Source organism: Carassius carassius, chromosome 46, assembly GCF_963082965.1.
Source record: "Carassius carassius chromosome 46, fCarCar2.1, whole genome shotgun sequence".
In the NCBI taxonomy this organism is placed as follows: Eukaryota; Metazoa; Chordata; class Actinopteri; order Cypriniformes; family Cyprinidae; genus Carassius; species Carassius carassius.
The window spans coordinates 23,707,555-23,732,385 of NC_081800.1; the positions used below are offsets into that span (position 1 = coordinate 23,707,555).

Consider the following 24,831-nt stretch of genomic DNA (forward strand, 5'->3'; position numbering starts at 1 on the left):
TTTTTAGAACTTTGGTTTGGTTTATTTTAGAACTTTTTTTTTATTCCATTTTTTTTTTTAACTTTTTTGCTCTCAGAATTCTGACTTTCCATCACACAATTCAGTTTTTTATTATAAAAGTTTTTTCTTACAGCCAACTACATCTTGCAATTCTGCACTAGCAAAAGCAATTACCTTTTTAGTTTAAATTCGGTGTCAGAAATAAGATTGAATAATTTTAATATTTAGAACATACATGATCTTGATAGACTCAAAGTCCGTGTGTTTGAGCGTGAGAGTCGTGTGAAAAGGCTGCGACGGATGTGCAGTTCCACAACATTTTCTACAGTCTCCAGAGTTTCTCGATCCATTTCAAAGCACATTTATGTTGGAGTGAGACCGTAACGGATGGCACTAGATTCCAGATCCCGAGTGTCATAAACCTGTGCACGCAGATGTGTTTAACTCTTTGGTTTTCAAGAGCAGAGTCTCTGCACGGTTGTGCAATGTATGCATTTGTGCCTACAATTCATAGGGTTTGATTATATTGTGTGACCAAAATAAATAAGCACTGGAATACTGTTTATGATGCAAATGAGAATTGTTAATGTTCGGCATCACTGAAACTAAACAAAGCTGTGTTGAGTCAGAAAAACGACTTAAAACTTTATATGAAAACCAAATAAAACTTCATATCAATCATGTGGCTTCAAGGACTGCTTTTATGATGATTTTATCATTTAAGTGCTAGAAGGTTTATAACGGCATGAGGATGAGTAAATGGTGAACTACTCTATTACGGTGTTGTGGTGTCTTAGTCCCAGAGCACCTGGGATGCTGCGGCCTCCAGCACGGAGCTACTCATCATCCACTTCCTTCAGCCTCTTCTCCTCCAGGAAGGCCACCAGTGAATCCCTCATGTCCACCACGTCCAGCATCTCCTGCAGGACCTGACTCTCATGTTCTCGCTGCTCAGGGCTTTTCTCAGAATCTACAAGCACAAGAACATCCAAGCACGTTAATGCATGTGGGCACGTTCACAAAAGTTTTTTTTTTTTTTTAATTAATACTTTATTTTAATTTGACAATGTTAACTTTATTTAATATTACAGAATTTAAAATGAAAACAACTTTTTTTTGGCTTTTTTCTAAGTGTGTTGGAGCATGTGCAACAGCTAAACGACAACAACAACTAAAACTCATAATTTTATATTATTTTTATTCCTTAAATTATTATTTTAATAGAATTATTTTACATTATTATTATTAAACTATTTAAATAACTAAAATTAATATAAATTTAATATTATGTTAATAAAATAAAAATATTTATTTTGTTTAACATTTTTTACTTTGTTTTTATTATTGTTAATAATAACAACAGTAATATAACAAAATACAAATAAATCTTTTTATTTACATTTTAATTTAATGATTATATCATACAGTCAACACTGTATAGTACCATTTACAAACTGAAATATTAGCAAACTCATTTCTCAGTAAAACAATGTTTATTTCTCACCATCCATTTCCATGTATCTCCGCAGCTCCATCTCTAACATGCTCTGTTTGTCTTCCAGCTCCAGCTGTCGAGACCTTTGAAACACAAAACCAGAATCACACAAATATATTCTGCTGCTGTTAGTACAGCCTGTCATTTAGTTTCTGCATAATATATGCTAAACACATGCAAAGCAGTGGGTTAAATAAATGAGGCCACTCGAAGCATTCCTCTGAAGTGTTAGTGCTCGTCAAAGACATGCAGAAGAGAGACCAGCTGGCTTTTAGGGAGGCCGGAGGTTTTTCTTCAACAAATGCAATATAAATGATGCACTTTGAGCAATAACTGCTATTGAGCTTCGTATTGTTAACTGTATTTCTGCTGACATGACGGCTTGGTTAAGAAAGCAAGATGTTTATTGATTTAAGGTTTCTAGAGGACACAGTGTTCAGACTTACGCCACCATGAGATCGGACTCCTCTGAGAGCAGACTGTTCTTCTCCTGGACCAGATCAATCCACTGATCAATCGTTTCTGGGTCTGAACCTAAAACACACACAATTATAACAAGACACACACTTCCCAGACACACACTTAGACAGCCCTTGGCTTCGCTCAACCAACACACAGTGCATTCTGGGATGCATATAAAACATCATGCAGGGCACAAAAAAAAGCTTTGAAATTGATTTAAAGAGATTCATATGCAAAGAAAAAAAAATACATAAAAAAAAAAACACAAGAATGAATGCTTAAAGCACATTCATGTTCATTGAAAATCTTAAGTAAAAAAATCAGTTGAATGTTGTTCTAATGTTAGACAGAAATATGTATTATATAATAAATTATACATACACACCATACGCTTTAATACAACAAAAACACTTGGCTTACTAACAGTTTGACAATGACAATAATAATATTATATTTATTAATTATACATGAAGCTTTTATGACTTCATATTAATTGACAGATGGACTATTTGTTATTCATATTACATGACTACATAAAGAAAAAATGTGATAAGAACCTTTGCATTTCAATAATTTTAATTAAATAAATTAAAAAAATGATTGAAGTCTAATTTATTAAATAATTTTTAATAATTTAAATTAGTCAGACATATTTATGTGCACTTATAGCTAGATTATAGCAAAAATAACAACAGCAGTAATTATTATTATTATTATTAGTGCACATCGTCTAACAAATTAAATAGAAAAAAATATTTAATATTAAAATGTCAGATTAATTAACTGTAATTTTAATCATAAATTTGAATGCATTTCAATCATGATTACTGGGAAAAAAAGCAGAGTTTGTTGTCATTGCTGTTGTCATTATTATTACGTTAAGCTTTCATAACTTTATATTAATAGACACATGGACTTGTAATTGTAATTCAATCCAACTGTATTTGTTACATGTTATCAGAGCTACAGTATTTCTCGTAACATCTTCATTCAGATGAAGCTGTAAAAGTTTTATGGATTTCTTTACATGTGTTAAACAGACGTCTCAGTGCTATCAGGGTTAATACGTTCATGGGTTTCAGTGAGCATTTAGCACACAGCCTGACTGCTGTAGAATATGATGAAGTGAATGTGGTTTTCTGTCGTACCAGCCTCTCCTCTCAAAGTTCTCTCCAGCTCCACTCCTTTCTCCTCCAGCTCTTTAATGTTCACTTCTATCTCATCCAGACGTCTCTGAATCGTCTGTGGGGTCGGCAGAAGCAGGACAGGACACCACACAACAATGAAAGTCAGATACTTTTCATCTTGACATGAATTAATACTGATGTTTCTTTTATTGGTAACTACAATAGACAACATTAACAACGAAAGATCCTTCTAAAGCATGCTCTAATCTTAGTTAATGTCATCATTTACTAATAGTCAAAAGTTGCATCAGTTAAATGATTTAATGGAGCTGAGCCAACATTGACTAACACTGAACAGCTCTATGTTAATGTTAGGTAATGCATTAACTAATGTTAATAGGAGCCAACTGTAAAGTGTTACCCTTCAATTTAAACTGCATATGTTTATTACAACTATGAGAAATGATCTACACTGTGGAAATGTCTTCTGGGATCTTGCTCACCTGAGCTCTGTGGTAGCGGTGGATTTCGCTCAGCCTTGCTTTCCGCTGCAGGGTTTTAATCCTCTTTAGGTCTCGTTTCTCAGAGTCCGAAATCTCAAAATCAGCCCCCTGAACACATTCAACACAAACCCAAGTCAACACTTTACCAGAGAACAGGATTTAATCAGTCTACCAGAAAACATGACCACATGCTCTAGTGTTTTCCCACCAAAATAAAAGCAACAGATTTATTTCTATAACTAATACTTATTTATTGCCTTATTTTACAGTGAAATAATACAATAGTAATGCTTTTTTATTTTGCCTAAAATTAGTATTTAATAATAATAAAATATATAAATATATACACACACAATGTGTGTTTGTGTATACTTATTTATACATGTTTATGTATGTATACATACATTTTTTACATATTTATATGTGTGTGTGTGTGTATGTATATAAAATTATAATACTGATCACATGTCATCTATTCACAAAAAAAATAAATAAAAATCAAACCAATCCTACGGTTTATCAAGGAAGAAAATGAAAAGGGAAATGTTCATGAAATGGCTTGGTTTTATTCTGGGCAGTTATACTCTAGTATCAACAAAAATAACTGTATATTCCTCTTTCTTTGTAGAATTATGTTTGTAAAAAATGTCTTGCATATGAATGTGGCCTTCTGACCAAATCCAGGGCCCTTCCTCAGCCGAAATAAACTGTGTGTTAAAACACTAATTTGAACATGATCGAACCTTGCAATCCAAATAATGCTCTTCTCTTGTAAGAACCTCTTCATCCTCCTCTTCGTCGTCATCAACCCCTTCTTCATTATCATCCTTTGCATAATAATCTGGTTGAGTTTGTCCTGATTTAAAAAAAAAAAAAAAGAAAATCAGCGACTGAAAAAAATAATCCTAACCTAGAGATGTTCAGCACTAAAAAGACACTTCATATTCAGTAATATTTGACTTTACTGATTAAGAGACATTTTAAGCGATGTGGGTAACCAAACAGTTGCAGTTAGCTGGTGATGACAGGATTTTCACTTTTTGATTTGGATTTTTTCCATCAAAGAACTTTTTTGATCAGTCTCACAGCATTTTTTTTTTTTGCAGTTTTCTGCCAAAATTAGAGCTTGATGGTTTGAAAATTAAGAAATTAAAACAATAATAATAGTATAGTACAATAATATTTATTACTATTTTATTCAATATTTTTATTTTACAGTAAAATAAGTCATTTCGTTTATATATGTGTGTGTTTGTGTTAGATAGATAGATAGATAGATAGAACACACATTTCTATTTTTTTATTGACACTAGTCTTTTTTAGAGCTGCTTTATAGCAGAATTTGAATTTGTGTCATTTGAAAAAGTTTTCCATTTTAACAGAAGTCTTGTTATTTTCCTGTTTCTCTCCTTTGAAGCAATCTGTATTTTTCTAAAAGACTTTAGAAATCAAGATGACTGGAGTACAAAACACTGGGCTTCTAACCTGAAGGTGCGAATTGGAGGAAACGGAAACGCTGCAGTCGAGGTGAAGACCGATTCCACGGGGAAAACATGGAGCGCATCTTTCCTCGTTGTGGCTCTGTGGAAGGTTGCGGTTCGCTCTTCTTTCTAATGCAGCGCCGGTTCTGCTGGTCCAGCAAGCTCTTCTCGGTCGCAGTGCCTCCGCTCCGGTAGCCCTCCTCCTCACCTCCTTTGTGTTGCTTGGAGGAAGAGGCGGCAGAAGACCGGACGGGCGTCTCAGTGTCGGAATCCTGGCTGAGCAGGATTTCTGATCCCTTGGGCGTATGTGAGGGTTGAGGCACTACATTATGAACATTGCGAGGCTTTGGGAGAGGAGCTTTGGAGGCTCGCGGGGCCGGCACTGGAACGGATGGACTGCCGTTATTTTGTTGTTTCTCGATGGCCGTGCCCTCCGGATTGAGCTCTGAGAGTTTGCTGGGTTCATGAGCGATAGAAGGCGGTTGGTCTTTTTGCTCTGTGGGAGTAAAACACTCAGCCAATTCATCAAAGTCAGGATCAACAGAGCTCTTATACGAGCCCTTCCTTCGTACGGAGAAGTGTGGAGGTGGGGAGGAAATCCCCACGGGTTTACCATTTTGAGTTTTCTCCTTCTCATCCTCCTCATTAAGGCCACTTTCAGCATTATTCTTAAAAAAAAAAAAAAAAAAAAACATTACCATGATATATATATATGATATTTTTTGTCAATATCACACACCCCTAAACCACACTTTAACAACAATGCACAACGGCTTAGCATTATAATCTTCAGTTGTGCATTAGCATTATTTTTGTTTAAAATAAGCAGTACTAAAACTTTTGTTTTCAAGTCATAAAGTTGAATAGGATGCAACAAAAATTACTGCAAATGTTTTTTTTTTTAAATCAGTAGCTCACAGAAAACTGCATCAGCTCTGAGGACTCTTATGACCAACCACTAGGAATCCAATTCCACAAGCATTACTTCACACAGATACCCTCTTTACACACACACACACACACAGAGAGAGAGAAACACTTCTCTGCACAAGAGCTGGAGAGGAAAGGAAATGTTTTCTCTGATGCAGCAGCTGACCCACATTATTTCTCCTCATGTTGTTTCATAACAAATGGCTGAATATATCTTGGTGAAGAAAAGACAACCAGCCTATCATACCATCATAACATTTAAGAAAACTCGACCAAACCCTTTAAGTTTGCACTAATGACACTTCATTACATCTGTCTTGTTGATAATGTGCAATTACTTTTCTAAGCAATGGTACTTGCAATAGATTTTCATCTGACAGTACAAATATGACCATGGTATCATATACAAATAAATCAATTTAATATATATTTTTGCATATATGAACTACGGCTTAGTAATCAAAGTTATTATGCTCCCCACACTCTCAGAGTAACACCCTTCCCAGAATCCTCACAAGAGATCCGACAGTAAATAGGAGGCAATCAAGCGTCTTATTAACTCTGATGTGATTCATACCTGTGATCTTCTGTGACCATCATCACCCTCCTCTTCCTCGGCTATTGAGTGCAACTCGCAGTAGAATCTCCCTGAAGACAAATCAAATTGAACAACATGTTCTAGACTGTTAATATCAAGGGCTGAAGAAGCCCCACAAGCAGGAGCATATAAGACGATCTGTTTTTGAAGGGGTGCATAGGTGGTTGATTGTCATTAGACATGCATTGTAATAATTATAACCTAATAAAACTGCATAAGTTATGAATAGCTTTAAAAGCTTATGTAATAATTTACATAACATCAAGATGTTTCAGTCCTTATGACAGCAGATGATAAACAAGTGCATGATAATTAATAAAATAAACTGCATTAAATATTTCAGCATTGTTATTTTTGTTACGTATTGTTATTCAGAAATTACATTCTATACTGTATTTAGGCCTACTTTTACCAACTGTTACTCATTTAATATTTTAATTTATTTTTGTACTGTAGATCAATGAGTAAAATAAAATGAAGCATAATTAAAATAAAATAAGCCTGATACTTAATTTTATTTTACTTCGTGTATTAAGCTTTTACTTTACTTCTTATGCTTCACTAATAAGGCTTATTCAATTTCATTTTATCTTATGATTAATTTAGTTTTATTGTGCTTCATTTCACTTAATTTTATTTGACCAAGCATAATAAGGTAAAATAAAATGAAGCATAATAAAGTAAAATAAAACAAAGTATAATAAAGGTCAAATAAATAGTACAAATGTAGAAAAATAAAGTAATAATAAAAAAATAAATAAAATGAAGTATAAATAAAATTTAGTATAACAAGGTCAAATAAAATCAAGTACACTAAAGTAAAATTAAATAAAACAAAAGCCTGACCATGTATCCCAGACTTACCCATGTCGGAGTAGAAAGTGTATCCGCCCTGCCGCAGAGTGGAGCCGCACTGATAACAGTTGAAACAACTGCGATGGAAGAACTTGCCCTCTGCACTTCCTCTCTCCAGCACGTACAGATGCTTGTTGCAGAAATAACAGAGCTCACTGCTGCCCACCTCTGAAGAGGACATGGGCACCACAGGCTGGAGATAAGAAAAGGTTTAATATATATATACATATATATTAAACACATATATATCTCCAAATACACACACTCATGCGTTAACTGCATCGCAATAGCACTCTTGCACCACTCACTTCTTCCTCTTTCACAACCTTTTCCTCCTCTTTTTCCTTCATCTTTTGCAGTCCTGGTCTTCTCTCCGATGCCAGTCGGTCCTGAGAGACAGGTCACATGATCTCATTTACAGCTCATGATACAATGTGGCGACAGCAGAGTGACAGAAATAAACTATGATTTAACCATTATCCTGCACTGCAAATGCACAGCAAGCAAACGGTATCATCCTTTTTGTCTTGTCCTTTTGTTTAACTTCCTCATTGTGGCGACGGCATGGGAGTAATTAGCTTTGGCAACAGTTGCGTGTATGTAACGGTGTTTTCAGAGATTTTAACATGACTTCATGCTCTATTTGAACCCAACGCACTACACATGAGCTTTGACAGGCACTACTGCTACAATGTCAACCACAGGGGTTTGTTTCACATGATAACAGGCAGGTGTTGGAGTACCTTGCGTCTTTTGAGAGAGTTGCGATTGAGCGTGTTGAGGAAGGAGGTGGCCGAGCGGGTTCTGGACAGCGAGAGGGTGTTGTTGGGAGAGAGGCTGATGGAGCACTCTGAGGAAGACAAGAGGAGCGAAAATAGTGAGATGCAAATAAATTTTCCAGAAATGTTTCCACAAGTATATCTGAAGACACGTTAGCTCATGCAGCATTAAAAGCAAAAGTACAATTATACAAGTTAAAACACAACAATGTGACAAAAAAAAAGAATTTTTAGTTTGAAATTAAGCATTTTTACTTTTACATTATGTTCAAAAAAACTAAATTAATAAAAAATAGTTAATAAACATGTAAATACAATTAAAATAAAAATGAACATTTTAAAACAAAATTTAAAATAAATGTAGTACAAGCATTGTGAATTGTAATTTAAACATGTAAATTAAAAATCATAAAGTTTGTTAAGAAAATCATAATGACCAAAGAATAATTGAACAAGAAAAGCGTAATTTGTTATCTTTCATAATCCAGAACAACTGTACAAAAACCGTGCATTTTAGATGCAATCAGCTTCAGCAATATATAGCAATAAATAAAATATAATAATGAGCTGTTTTGGATCCCAGCCCCTTCCCCAGAATTCACACATCCACAGCCTGCGTGAGTGACAGCTCAACCTGGAGCACATCTGAGTGAGATCCCCTCCCAAACACAGCATCAAACAACTGAACGCTCAGTCCCGCTCCCTAAAGCCCCTCGAACGGCTGCAAATGCCGTATGGTAATCAGTCTCATAGAGTGGTGCGTGTCGAGGCCAGACTGAGATCCACTCCCACAGAGTCGCCCATAAACAGCTGATTTCTCCTCGGCTGAGTGCATTTGCTGCTGCAGCCGCTGCTGTCAGACTACAGACTACAGCAGAATACTGCCCATTTACAGCAGTGCATCCTGGGAAGGGCTCTTAAAGAGACAGCAGCACTGATTGCAATTATATTTTAAAATATATTGAACCAGAAAAAAAAATATATTTCACAATATTACCATTTTAACTATTTTTGATCAAATAAATGTTACCAACAGTAGTGAACAGCAGTGTACTACCTCCCACATTTACATATACAGTACACTACCCCGTCAAAATATACTAATATGTACTATTTAGGTAAAAAAAAAAAAAAATTTAAAATAAAGGGAGTACAAATATGCACTTTTTTATGCACAAGCTTTTCTACTGCTCTAGTGACAGACTGTACCATTTTTTCTGAGAGTGTTAATAAAGGCAGCAGCTAGTATTATTTATTTCCGACATTCAGACATCATTAAATATGCATTTCAAAGTTATGGATGCCTCCAGAAACAGCCCTCTTTACCTGCTGGGCTCTCTTTCTCAGTGAGAGCGTTTCGTATCTGTGTGAGGTAGAAGACCATAGAGAGCTGGTCAATCTTCCCACAGCTGATCATTTCATTGGCACACATGACAGGAGGGATCCCAAACTCTCTCTCCACGAGGTCAAAGGCCAACTTATTGTTCCTGATGACATTATGCTCATCTAGACTAGACAAGTCACTGAAAGAGAGGATAGCATGCATATTATACATTTCTTTACAGTGTAGTTTATCTATCCATCCGTCCATCCATCTGTCTGCCTATCCATCCATCTGTCCACCTATCCATCCATCTGTCCGTCCGCCTATCTATTCATCTATCCTTCTAACCATCTGTCCATCTGCCTATCCATCTATCTATCCATCTATCTATCCATCTATCTATCCATCCGTCCTTTCGCCTATCGATCCATCCATCCATCTGCCTATCGATCCATCCATCCATCGGCCTATCCATCCATCCGCCTATCCATCCATCTGTCCGTCCGCCTATCCATCCATCCGTCCGTCCGCCTATCCATCCATCCGTCCATCCGTCCACCTATCCATCCATCCATCCATCCGTCCGTCCACCTATCCATCCATCCATCCGTCCGTCCACCTATCCATCCATCTATCCTTCTATCTAACCATATGTCCATCTGCCTATCTATCTATCTATCCATCCATCTATCTATCCAACTGTTCATCTATACATCCATCCATCCATCCATCTGCCTATCTATCCATCCATCCGTCCTTCTATCCATCCGTCCTTTCGCCTATCGATCCATCTATCTGTCCAACTGCCTATCTATCCATCTGCCTATCCATCCATCTGTCAACCTATCCATCCAACAGACCGTCCGTCCATCTATCCATCTGCCTATCTATCCATCTATCCATCCATCCATCCATCTGCCTATCTATCCATCTGTTTATCTGCCTATCCATCCATCTGTCCGCCTATCCATCCATCTATCCATCCATCCGCCTGCCTATCTATCCATCTGTCTATCCATTAATCCGCCTATCGATCCATTTATCTGTCCATCTGCCTATCGATCCATCTATTCTTCTATCCATCCATCCGCCTATCTATCATCTGTCCGTCCGCCTATCTATCCATCTATCTGTCCATCTATCTAACCATCCATCCATCTAACCATCTGTCATCTATCCATCTATTCGTCATCTCGCTCAAATTATCATTGGGTCAAAAACACAGTAAAAACAGTAATATTGTAAAATCTTACTACAAATTGAAATGTTTTCTATTTGAATATATTTTAAATAGTAATTAATTCCTGTGATGGTAAATCTGAATGTTCAGCATCATTACTCCAGTAATGAAAACTATAGGGGCCCGTAACTATCACCGAATAAAACTTTTTAAAAAGGTAATTGCGACTTTTGTCCCTCGTAGATGGGAATTTACATCATGCGATTCTGATTTTATATCAAGCAACTACAAATGTATATCTTGCAATTTTGAGAAAAACTGCCTGAATTGAGATAAGACGCAATTTTTTTAAAATGGAACTTGTGTAACATCAAATGTCTTTACTGTGACTTTTGATCAATTTAATACATTCTTGCTGAATAAAAGTATTCATGTCCATGAAAACAATCTTATTGTCCTACTTTTCACAACAAAACTGAGCTCTGCGTGTTGAACAGTTACTAATATTCTTGTTCTCTGTTGGTTAAAGTGATCTTACATGAGTTTGGGTCTGAAGTTGTGAATGAGAGCGCAGAGAGCCATGCCGGACCTCCAGGACTCACTCAGGTCTTTCACCTTCACATGTTTGTACCCCGCTGTGTTCTTCTGACACCAGGACAGCAGATCCTCCAGATGCCTGATAGAGTCTAAACACAAATTCAGTTCAGCACTTCACTGTAAAGTCTATGTTTCTCTGCATTTTCATAAAATATACTATGAAGACCAGCAGACCTATTTGCATGTAACAACAGCAGGCTCTTTAAAAGGCCCTTTGAAACACATTTTTGAGATGTTAACATATATAATGTTAATACATTAACCATCACACTATTTTTAATTGTTGAAGGAGTTTTAGGCATTTTTTCCCCACAAACTTAGGGTTAAACAAACAAACTAAATTAAAATGCTTAAAACACTCAGTGTTTTAGAAGTTAAACTGATAACACACTATATATATATATATATATATATATATATATATATATATATATATATATATATATATATATATATATATGATATCATATTAAATAGATATAGTGAGTTAAAGTGACTGTTGTCTGGCATTTACCTCTTTTAGGTTTCACTTTTACGATGGGTTTCGGCTGTTTCTTGGCTTTACCATCCTCTATGTCATACAGACGCTTGACCTTTAAATTGAACACAAACGATCATAAATAAATCCTCGAACACTTCCATTGCTAGTTACATCAGGCAGCTCTTGCATGTGTGTAGGTGTGCATCTAGGACTGTGTTTGACCTGTGCGGGTTTGATAGAGCACCGGCTGATGTTCGGGTAACGTGTGGCTGGATTGATGCTGTAGGCGGCGTATTTCTTGCTGATGTTTTCTGGAGTCGTTTGAGAGAGTAACTTATACATGCTCTCCCTGTAAAAGATATACACAGCATCATGTATGCAATTTATTTTGTTTTATATTGACACAGTTCGTAAGTTCAATGTAGATAAGATTTTAAGGGTTTTTAAAATAAGTACTTTATGCTTACCAAGTGTGCATTTATAAAATCATTAATAATGGAAGATTACTACAAATTAAAATACATTGTTCTAATTGAATACATTTTAAAATGTAATTTATTTCTCTGATGCGCAGCTGAATTTTCAGCATCATTACTCCAGTCTTCAGTGTCACATGATCCTTCAGAAATCATTCTGATATGCCGATTTGCTGCTCAAGAAACATTTCTCATCATCAATGATGAAAACATTAGTGCTGCTTTATATGCGTGGAAAAAATTAATTTTTTCAGGATAATTTGATAAATAGATTTTGAAAATAAAAAAGCATTTATTTGCAACACGAGAATGTCATTTTTTATGTTATAAACGGTGTGAAAATGGTAAGCTCTACCTCTCCGCCAACAACTCCAGGGGTGGCACACCTTTCCCCCAATTCCTGACCATCCATGCCGTGTCAAACGCAGCCAGGAAACCTCGAGCAATGCCAGTGCCCAGAGGCCAAAACGGCTGCAGAAAAATAATAATTAAATTAAATAAAGAAACAAAATATGGCTGATATCTGTATTTATTTTTGATAGCCACTGATACACAGTTGTACTGTTTAAACAGCGTTTACAATAAAATTCTAATGTTACATAGAATGATCACAAAACATTGTAATGTACAAAAAAAGACACTGTGATACTTTCGAAAGCTCAGATTGAAAAATTTGCCTACACTATCAGTCTGAAGTCATAATGGACTGTCACTATATTCGTAACACACCTCTACTAGAGAGTCTCCCACCAGCGCGATGAGCAGTCTCTTCCCCTTCCTCTCCTTCACCAGAGAGGCGTTCTCTGCCCTGTGCATGCAGGTGAAGTCAAACATGGCCACGTCCGGACAGCCCGCGTGGTTCTTGGCGAACTCCAGGTCCGGCAGCCTGTGATATGTGGAGAAGTCAGCAGCGTCGTAAGCGTACTCCTGCAGGGCCTCCCGGTCGACGTTTGAGGGTGCGAGCAGCTGATCGACATCAACAAAGTCCTGAGAACAAGAAAGGTTTAACATCAGCCAAAATAAATCAGCATATTAGAATGATTCATGAAGGATCATAAGATGCTGAAAATTCAGCTTTGCATCACAGGAATAAATTACATTTTACAATAAATTCAAATAGGAAAAAGCTACTTCTTATAATATTACTGTTGTTATTCATTTCATTTGTGCTCCACCTGAACTAAATATACAGGTTGCATTTCTAAGAGAACATAAATAGCAACTGCCAGGCAGCTATTCCTGTGAGAATACGGTGACAAAAGGACAAGCATAGCTGTGAAGATTGATAAATGTGTTTGTAAGTGTAAATGTGTGCTGGAAACGGGTTGAAGCATTCCTGAAGTATCACCTGATAAAATCATGGCAGCCTTTCAAGCATTTCTAGGCTCTGTTCAGCCTTTATACGAGATATTCTCAAAGCCTCAGGTCTCTGAACATATTTCACAGTGTGTCGTACCTGTTTTAGAACTCCTTTTTTTAACAAACTCCCCTTTTTTGCAGTCATCACAAAATAGTGAGTATCATCTTTGTAGTAGACAATATTCTCTAGATCAACGCCTGGAAAACAAATGACAGAGCAGAGATGAAGATGTTTGTAAACCTACACAATTGAGCTTGATAGAGTGCTAAATTGAACAAGGAAATATCGATTTCTACACAATTTGAGTGAGATGTCAGTACCGATGTCAGAATGGAGCTTTTGGAAGAATTGCTGGTTGTATATTCGTGCCACGCCGCTTATCTCCTGCACCTGAGCCTCTTGTTGGGTGCGGCGGTTTATGAAGTTTACAGTGATACCGATGGCCAACTTTCCCCTGAGCTCCTTTATCTTAAAACCTGGAGACACATGGGCAAAACAACAGTGGGAAAGTGTCAAATTCAAATTTAAATAAAGATTTTAAATGCATTTAATTTAATAATAAAATAAAAGATTGCTCAAGTCACTTGGATTTCGTACCAAGTGACTTGATAAAGGAGGGTTTTTAGAACAAAAATTATCTTAATTGTATTAATTTTCAAATGTGATTTTTTTTTTCAACAAAATAAAATAATTTGTTGCATAAGCTCACCTTATAAATAAATAGTACAAGGTGACTTGGATAAGGAGGGTTTTTACGACATAAAAAAAAAAAGATAAAATTTATTTCATAAAATAAAAATAGTACAAAGAGACAAAAGTAAATTTCATGGAATCCACTCATCTGTGTAAAGGTTTTATTTACCGTCAGGCACATATCTTCCCCCTCCAGCTGAAATAAAGACATCAAACTCAAAAGCAGCAGCTGTGTGGGACTCAGGAGACACCTGTGCCCTCCATCCTGAGAGAAAGAGATGAGACCAAAGGTTAAAGGACAGAGATGTTATTTTTCAACTACACGACTGCAGATCTATTCACTAACGCCCAATCCCAGTTCTACCCCTTTTCTTCCATTTCGCTCGTTCACGTGAAGGGGTAGGGGTGTCTCGATTCTCTTTTGGTTGGAGGGGAAGGGGTAAGGGGAAGGGCCAGATAGCCCTTCAAATTAAAGTTTTTCGGGACCACACTTCAAACGAAGGAGTATGAATTATCTCAGAAACATAGCTGCTACAGCGAACAAAAAGACCCATAAATGTAAGCTTTTTTGACAAAGATTTTAACGAAAAGTAATCATTTGTTTTATGTTACATTCAATTGTGAGTTCATATTAACAGTCATGTTACTCAAAGAAATGTTTGCAAAAAAAAAAAAAAAAAGCTGATATTTGCTAACGTCATATTACAGACTGCATGATAGTGCCACAGCATCTGATCAGGGCAATAACCGCCATAGAATAATCCCCCCAATAATTAGAAATCGCTAAACCACTTTCTCAAATATTGCCTATTCGAGAGTGAAAGAGAGAACGAACGAGAAATGGAAGTTGCGTGTATTCGCGTCCGTGCGTTTATCTTTTTATTGTGAATTTACTTCAAAACAGCGAATGTATCCTCTCTTCGCTGGAAAATATAATGTAGCGATTCAGTATTTAAACTATTTAATAAAAGTCATGGGGCAGTGTTGACATTTTCTTCGGAAATCGCGCAGCTCACGAATCCAGATGTGTGCGTGTCAGTAAGCAGCTCATTAATACAGAACGATAATTAAAGGCTCTAATGCACACCAGTATGTGTGTATTATAAGAGCTAGACGACGCATGACGTCATGGTAGTGATGTCCCAATCCTTAGGGGAATATTTTCTCCCCTACCCCTTGACACGCCGTTTCAAGGGACAAGGGAAATGGGTAGGCGGAGGGGTAGGGGAAGGGGTATAAAATAGAATTGGGCCTAAAGCTGGTTTGTACCTGTAGATCCTGATGGTTCAAGCAGACCATTAAAGGTCACACCTGTGTGCACCTCGACCCCCAAAATCAGAGCCAGTTTCAACAGAATCAACTGCAACTGACGGATACCTAGAGAAGCACAGACCTCCATTAAACTCTTGCACATTTTCAGCAATGAGAAAAGAAAATGTCACTTTAACTATGATTTGACTGTATTTACCTTCTCAATACTAATTCCAGGTCCTATTGTGCACCATTGATTATTGCACACTATTCTACAAATGCTTTCATAATCTTTCATCCAAATGTACAAGCTTGCTCAGATAGGCCAGAAAATATATTAACCAACAGTATCAGAGGTGAACATTTCACAGTCCAATCAAATCTTGATAAATTTAAGTCCTGCCACACATTGGTTTGTGTGTTGAATGACAAACAATACAAGTTTTTTTTTCAACAAGGATCCATAAAATTCTTTAAAAATGACAGTAAACATTTATAATGTTACAAATGATTTTTTTTTCTTTAAATAAACACTGTTCTTTTGAACTTCATCGAAATAACGTTTTCACAAAAATAACAGTGATAAACATTTCTTGAACAGCAAATCAGCTCATTAAATTGATTTTGAAGTGAAAATTAAGCATGGCATCAGGAATAAATAACATTTGACAAAATATTCAAATTGAAAACAGTTATTTGAACTTTAAACTTTCAGTATTTAACAAACATATGCAGCATAAGACACTTTCAAAAACACCTTTTATTTCTCAGCTCTTTAGGTCTTTGAATGTATTTTGGAAGCAAACTTGGGTTGTCATTCATGTTGACTAATTAATTTGTTAACAAAAAAACATATAGATGCTCACTTATGTGATGAATTGATCCACTGCAGAATCTGCCATAGAATTTCTTCGCACCGAGGTTGAGAAGGTCTCGAATGGTGTGCGGCCACAGATGCAGGACGTTATTCCTCACAAGAGACACTCTTTTCTCCAGTACAACTACCTGAGCGCCTAGCAGAGCCAATTCGATTGCTGTCCTTAGACCACATGGACCCGCACCCACCACTAAACACTAACACAGAGAAAGATAGAGCTATTAGGTTACATCGGCCGCCGACTGAACAGACTTCCCTCGTAAGGGAGTTTGGTTACATCTCCCAGCATTAAAGAACTTTACAGATAGAAATATCATATATCAGGTCATTTATGGTACCTTGTTTTGATGACATGTCTGACCCAGTCCATAGTCGGGATGGGCGGCTCTCTTGTCGATCTTCTGCCAGATGTCTTTGGCTTTCCAGTAGTTGAGTCTGTCCTTCAGCTTGCTGTAGTCTCTGGGCTCGACCTTCAGGTGGCGACAGAGTTCGATGAAGTTCTGCTGCGTCTCTTTACACGTCTGCGCCTGGACAAAGCAGTCAAACAGAGCGTGGCTGGGACTGACAGAGTCCGACTCGTTGACCATTGTGACGGGAGAGGGCTGGAGGCTGCTAGATGAGCTGAAGAGACAAGACCGAGAGTTTAAAAAAGGTGTAAAAGTTTTTTAAACAACCTCTGAACATTAATTGTGGCATGTAACTCAACCAGTATTTGTGCGATAAATATCTCCGTGATCAGAATTCCTAAATACATTCCTCATTTTAAGTCACTTATGTGTCTGCTAAATGTAAATGTAATTTACACCTTGTTAAACAGGCAAAAAAATCCTATGAAACTTGCACTGAAGGAGAGTCCCGAGTCATATGTATAAACCGAAATATAATTTAGACATGAGAATTTGATCTAACAGCCTCTAAAATCACCCTATCACTAAAATCACATTGGCACCCACACAGGACACAACAGCAGTTCTCCAAGTGAGATGCAACACTGACATGGTTTCCTTAGAAATTATTATAAAAGAAAAAAAAAAAAAAAACTTGTGGCCTGAGCATGTACACCTGAAACGGCACACACTAAAAAAACCTGTTAAACAAGCCTGATTACTGGACCAAGTTATCTTTTGCATCTGATTGTGCTAAATACGGTCAAAACACACAAGGTTTACAAATAAACATAGCTGGTTTTGTCTAAAGTGCAAGTAATCAGTTGAGAGAAAAACATCGGTGTCAGTTTATTAGACGCGTGCAGCTCTTAAGGTCCCGTTCTTTGCATGTTTCCCATGTTTTAAACCTTAGTTAGTGTGTAATGTTGTTGTTCGAGTATAAATAATATCTGTAAAATTCTAAAGCTCAAAGTTCAATGCCAAGCGAGATATTTTATTTAACAGAATTAGTCTACATCGAATGACCCGTTTGGACTACATTTGTGTTTGTCGCCATGTCGTCAAAACGCTGTTATTTTCATCTCCGAGTCCAATCATCTTTGTTTGTGCTTCCCAGGGACGCTGTACTTAGAGATCAATGGTTACAATTTAGGTTTAACTCTGTTCCCGAAAATTATAATCCACATGTAAAACTATGTGCAGCACATTTTACTGAGGACAGCTTCCTGTATCTCAATCAGTTTAATGCCGGATTCAAACAAAGATTATTCTTGAAAGATGGAGCAGTTCCCTCTTTTTCTGGAGAAGGCGTTGTTTATGGACCACAACTGGTAAGTGTATTTTATTATTTAAGGTGGTGCGTTTAACAGTTTCTGTAACTTATTACGCTGTTTAGCTTTGTTAACTAGATGTTAGGGCTGTGCAAAAAAAATAAATAAATCGAACGCGATTTTCATGCGCATCTCGTCAGTAAAAATGTTCTGTGATTAGATGTACATCTCCAGCATGTGCGTTCAGTTCAGGATTGCCAGGTTTTCACAACAAATCCTGCCCACTTGCTTCTCAAAACTAGTCCAATCACGTTTCCAGAAGGGCAGCGCGCGCCAAGCTCGCACAATCAGAACTCGTTATGTATTTCTGAAGGAGGGACTTTATAGAACAAGGAAGACATCAGCCCGTGACAGTGAGTATACAGATAAGTGAATTGTGTAAAATACTGTTTTTTTTATACGCGAAACATGAACATGTTATATTGCACACTGTAAACAAAGCTTCAAAAAAAAAAAAAAAAAAAAAAAAAAAAAAAAAAAAAAAACACGAAAAACGTGACCTTTAAAGTGACAGCAGTCTAACAGTACTAAACATGCTGCCCCTTGTCATTAAAGGAGCCAGTTCGTCCAAAATGTTTAAATTCTGTCATTATTTGCTCACTCTCATGCTGTCCAACACCTATATTCATTTCTTTCTTCTGCTTAACACAAAAGATGATATTTTGAAGAATGTGGGTAACCAAACAGTTGACTTTGATAGTACGAGACAAACTGGGGACAAGCAACTGTTTGGTTACCCGCATTCTTACATTTAATCATTTAGCAGACGCTTTTATCCAAAGCTTACAAATGAGGGAAAAAAAAAATGGAAGCAATCAGAGAAACGAGAGAGCAACAGTACACAAGTGCTGTAACAATTTTCAGTTATCCTAGCATAGTACACAGCTAGTTTTAATATACAGTATATTATTTTAAAAATAGAATGGAATAGCTAAGTGCTAGTATTAGTTCACACAAAAATGTGTGTCTTAACATGCAAGCAGGGATGTGATGATGCACCCTGAGCCGGCTGAAAAATCGCAAAAAAGTGTGACAATTCAAGTTGGTTGAGATATTAAACGATTTGAGATAACAGGTTGGGGTGGGAGTATATGAATGCATCTCCGAGGGAAACCTGACTAACTCCAGAAAAGTTTTGATGGTATTTTTTCATCTTTCCTCTGTATAATACCTATTAAAATAGTATTTATAACTGCTTTGTTTACTACGGTAACCAAGGAAACTATATATTCCATAAGCGCCACCTGCTGTTAAAGAGTGAATTTGCGCTCTCATTCAGCCAGTCTGCTTTTAAGTAGTTTTTCTTATGTCTAATTTTACAAAGCCAATATCAACTCATTCTGTTTTTGCTTTAAAATGTTTACTCTGTAAATTTACAAATAAGTTTTCAACAAAAAGGTTTTTGCTGAAGCATCTTGGTTGTTTTTAAAACATGCTAATAGAACAATGGTATACTCCTGGCTAATATTCCTTAATTTTGACTGATGAAGATTAGGAATATTTAATAAAAGTCAAGTATTTATACATTTTTTTTCGCCAATTTTGATCTCCATTAATATTAAATATATATTACATAGCCTACACATCTTTATACGTTGTAAATAAAAAGTTGCACAACTTTGTATACAAAAACAATTATCATAAATGTTTATATTTATACACACACAGGTATATGAAAAGAAATTGTTCTAGAAGTACACACAAGACAAACATTAAATAAACAATACAATTACAACAATGCTTTATTCAGTTAACTAAAGAGCATTGCATGTTGTTTAGCCTGAATGAATCAAGTTCCACAACTTTTCAACAGGAAATAATGTACTGTGCTGTGAAGTTAACACTCTGCTAACCCAGATCAAGAGACAACAGTTGCGACTAACCTAAATCTAGTTTTGTGACACATTAATTTACAACAACAGACAAACAAGCGCACAACGGTACTACTGCATAAAATCACACAGTGTTTGATGTGACAGTAATGTACCTGATCATTTAGATTTGCATTCCATAAAGCTATTTTAACACAACACTCAATGTCACCCTTCAAACTTTTGTGGATTTCATAAATGCAAAGTGTCATTACAAACTCTCTGGAGCACACATCATTTCTTACAAAGCACAAATGTTGGCCTTCAGTCGTTTCTGAAATTCGAATCATACAATTAAATACTTCACTTGTGGAAGAACGAGTGCAAAACCAGCCAAGTTAAACAAGCAAGTTCACTTTCAAATCACCTAAAAAAAATTAAGCTTTTTAATAATGTTTAAATTTAGCATCCTAAAATAACTTGCATATTACCGCATTAGAATTTCTAGTAGCATATACAATCAATGAACTCTCTTCCCTTTAAATGCTTAAAATCAAAAAAGTTAAAGTTAAATGATACTCTTCATAGCATCTCAGGTCTGATTTTCAAAATGATTTTCCTTTAAACAGGCTTGTAACAAAACATATGCTATTAATGAGGACAGACTCAATACTGAGGGAACAAGCATGATGCTATGCTCATGTGACATCCTTGTTTTAATTATGATTTCCCTGTTTTACCTCCTCTAATGACGTCGCGTTACATGGTATTTAGATTGCTTCTTGGTTCCCTGTTCTATTTCTCCGTGTGTTGAAATGATAATTAAAAAAAAAAAAAAAAAAAAAAAAAAAAAAAAAATCGCATTTGCAGTTGCATGATCTGAAGCATCAATAATGTTAAGAATTCAAGAAAACACTTATTGTAACATAGAATGCATTGCTAAATAGAAGTGAATTCAATGCTGTAACTCATTTACTAGAGTGAAGTCTTGTTACTCTCGCAGTGTACTTCAGGTGGTTTTCGTGTTCAAACCCCATAATAACCCCAATCAGGCTTCAAACAAATGTTGCAGCACTTCCTGAACATTTTACGGTCACACAGCATGGAACGCAGACAATCTCTCACACATCACTTCCTGGAAAAAAACAAACAAAGTCCTGTCTTGGTCACGTTAACGCTTAACAAATGGCAGGGCTTCTGCCTGAAAGAGCTCAGATGAGTCAGATGACCGCATGTTTCTTTTGCTGTTGTTTGCACATAAAGGCCTGTGAAAGGTGGAACAGATGCGAGACGTTCAACATATACAGTATGCAGCTTTTCAGGAACAGCATGCCAATCATGATGTGCCAATCACATAATATGTATGGATATCACCAAACCTGTCAAGAAGCGGTCCAAGCTACAATAACAAATAATAATACAATATTTAAATAATGTTTAAAAACTGCATCAACATTATGTTTTGTCTTTAATACGCATATATTTTTCAAAGTAATAAAAAAAAAAAATTGCATTAGCATTTAAATATAATGATGAGATTCACCAATAAAAATAAATGAGAAATCTCGAAAGCGAAATGTCCAGATGGATTACAATAATTCGATTTCATAGGGTAAATTATGACATAAAATAATGTTATAATGCAAAAGAAAGAACTCCTTTTTTCTTTTTTGGGTGCATGAAATGTGATCTGGCCAGGTTTTTGAGATAAACCCTAGTTAAACGATCACTAGAACTACTTTTAAAATAACATTTATTATGCGCCTCTGCAGGTTTGGTGGGGTTAAATTCAGATTTGTTCTTTGTCGATTCAGCAAGGAAGGTGCAAATATGTATCCTTGTTATGAAGCACATGCATCGTGAATTGCTGATCTTGTCATGTAGCTTCATATGCTGAAAAACAATGATCTCTCTAAAGCACAGAGAAGAAACTCCATTTTAGCTCAAAATAAAAAAAGTTAATTTAATATGATTATTATATCGTATTCAGAAAATTAAGCTCTTATTAGGAATATCAGATCAGCATAAAGAACAACAAATGCTACAGTTATTTTTACTGCATTAGCTGGTTTAATTTACAAATTTAAATTAACATTTGATAATGACAATATAGGGTATAACGCATTTAATATATTATTTTGGGGTCATACAAAACTGGAAAAAGGTTTTTTAATGTACACATTAAGAAACTTCATTAGATGCACGTTTCAGTCGGAGACCCTCATCAAAATCGAATTTTTGATGAGGCTTCAAGAGAAATATGACCTGGGGTGGAGCCAGGGGAAAGCTTGGCCGTCTCACTCAAAATTGAGTGAAAATTGAGTCTCCCCATTTTTCCTTTACAAGAAATGCATTTATTAAGATCCGGAACCGGTGCATCTCTTTATGATCACATCAAAAGGGATCATTTTCAGACGCACACTTCAGCTTCACCTGAGTGTCAGCTGCGAGTCAAACGAGTGCAGAAAATCTACAGCAGCCAAATGAGCTTCAGTAGAACAACTATAAACTGTGGTCTGAGGAGATGTTGTTCAGACATGTCAGTAAAACACACTTTCCTGTCTTAGCCATTTTACTGTGCTCACGGCGCACTCTTCAACAGTATGCAAATATGTGACGCATACTCTGTATGCTCTGAATGACTTGAATTTTTAAAAAACACAAATGGACCAACACCAGCAGATGACATTGCAGCCCAAATCATCACAGAATGTGGAAAATTAACACTGGACTTCAAGCAACTTGTGCTATGAGCTTCTCCACCCTTCCTCCAGACTCTAGGACCATGGTTTCCAAATGAAAGCAAAACTTGCTCTCATCTGAAAAGAGGACTTTGGACAACCCAGGTAAGATGCCTCTGACGTTGTCTGCGGTTTAGCAAATTCTTTATCACGGCTGTGTGTGGTGGCTCTTGATGCCTTGACCCCAGTCTCAGTCCATTCCTTGTGGAGTTCACTCAGTTTCTTGAATCGATTTTGCTTGACAATCCTCAGAAGGCTGCAGTTCTCTCGGTTGGTTGTGAATCTTTTTTTTTTTTCCACACTTTTTCCTTCCACTCAACCTTTCTGTTAAATGCTTGGATACAGCACTCTGTGAACAGCCAGCTTCTTTGGCAATGAATGTTTGAGGCTTATTCTCCTTGTGAAGGGTGTCAATGATGGTCTTCTGGACAACTGTCAGATCAGCAGTCTTCTCCATGATTTTGTGTAGCCTTGTGAACCAAACTGAGAGACCATTTTGAAGGCTCAGGAAACCTTTGCAGGTGTTTGAGTTAATCAGCTGATTGAAATAATCACAATACCAAAATCATCACAATTAAAATAACCAAAGACTTAAACTACTCCATTCTGTGTGCATTGAATTTATTTAATACACGAGCTTCACAATTTGAGTTGAATTACTGAAATCAAATTTCCCCCCGATATTCTAATTAATTGAGATGTACCTGTATATTCTGGCATTTATGTCTACTGTTGACTTCAGACCTTTTTCACATTTATCATCACTATCTGGAAGTCTCATCCATTAGTATGCAATGTTGGAGAGCAAGTATTTGGGAGTTTTAAGAAGCTGAATAAACAAAGCTTTAGTGAGCCCCTTTATTAAAATACCTGGAGGTGAGGAATACTACAAAAGTTGTCAAATTCATTCAGTATTACTTGATCTAATTCACAAATATCTCAATTACAGTTAAGTAAAAATTAATTGTACTCAGTTGTGTTTTAGGCACTAAAACGGTCCTGTAAATTATAGTCAAACACATTTTTATATTGAAATTATGAAGATTTCTGTGCCTCCCCATGAAGACATCCTGGCTTCACTTGACCCAGACATGTTCTTGACTGGTTTCGTGAGTTTCATCCATTCATGATTATAAGAAGTGTTTCAGTTTCAAATTGACATGGGACAGAGCACATACCACACAAAGATATGCTGTTAATTAATAAAATCATAACACACACTTAAAGAGAACAGCCTTTGAAGCAATCTTGATAACGGTCACAGTTATACAGCAATACTCTACACAAAGCCTACGCAAAGATTAAAGTACAATCAGGTACAAAGATGTAGCCTACCTAAGATATAGCAGTCATTAGTTTCAGCTTCGTGAAGCCTTGAGTTACCCAACACTACACACCGTCAGCGTCAACATGTTTCTGTAACATTCCAAAGGCCTTATTCACAGGAAACAGGCTCACTTACCTTCATTTCTTTCACGCATTCACAGATGAGAAGGGAATTTTAACAGCAAAGACAATAGTGCTTAAACTAATGCAAGTTTGTGAAAACAGTTCTAGGTGTTTAAAAAAAACAAATCCTTGATAGCTCAACGCTCACTAAAGTACAATTGCTGTTTTAGTAATTAATCGATTGACAGGACATCTCTGTGATTCAAGTTAATCAAAATAATAATTACCTTGTAAGCCGATATAGGATCCTTACAAACGAGTTGTAGCTCCTGGTTTACCTCTGCGATTTTATCTCACCTGGGGCTCGTCAGTCCGGTCATTTACAATCCGAATCCTACTAGAAAGAACGAACGTCTCATGAATATTAATTACATAACGTGACGTACAATTATTTGATTGGTTAAAAGGCGTTGGGGATTTTCTTCTACGAAACGTTATTTTGCAAATGCGTTTTTTTTTGTTTGGTTTGTTTACATATACACATCAACGTTTACTAACTGCATACGTGTTTACTTGAGGTTTAATATATATATTAAAAACATTCCGGCTAAATGCACAGAAGCGAAAAATACTACCACAGGGCAGGGCAGGACGGTTGGTCTGGGAACGCCCCCGGGAACGCCCCGTCACGTGATGTGAATTTA

General features: G+C 36.4%; 1 protein-coding gene across 2 annotated transcripts; it reads right to left on the bottom strand.

The window, feature by feature from the left end:
• Positions 1–727: 727 nt before the first annotated feature.
• LOC132129286 (F-actin-monooxygenase mical1-like) lies at positions 728–24,535 on the bottom strand. 2 transcript variants are annotated; one of them, XM_059540818.1, is made up of 24 exons: positions 24,415–24,535; positions 16,808–17,090; positions 16,459–16,666; positions 15,611–15,718; positions 14,511–14,606; positions 13,969–14,124; positions 13,745–13,845; positions 13,018–13,275; positions 12,644–12,759; positions 12,035–12,161; positions 11,846–11,924; positions 11,273–11,420; positions 9,557–9,753; positions 8,195–8,301; positions 7,760–7,840; positions 7,461–7,644; positions 6,576–6,646; positions 5,073–5,736; positions 4,331–4,443; positions 3,588–3,695; positions 3,106–3,199; positions 1,942–2,029; positions 1,505–1,578; positions 728–970 (listed from the first exon to the last, which is right to left on the bottom strand). In XM_059540818.1, the coding sequence occupies exons 2-24, from the start codon at positions 17,054–17,056 to the stop codon at positions 837–839; spliced, it is 3,561 nt and encodes a 1,186-aa protein (XP_059396801.1). In that variant the 5' UTR covers positions 17,057–17,090; positions 24,415–24,535; the 3' UTR covers positions 728–836. The 2 variants fall into 2 exon arrangements, with proteins under 2 accessions (XP_059396801.1, XP_059396800.1); XM_059540817.1 differs by lacking the exons at positions 728–970; positions 1,505–1,578; positions 1,942–2,029; ... (1 more) ...; positions 3,588–3,695; positions 4,331–4,443 and having other exon boundaries at positions 5,047–5,245; positions 5,297–5,736.
• Positions 24,536–24,831: the final 296 nt, after the last annotated feature.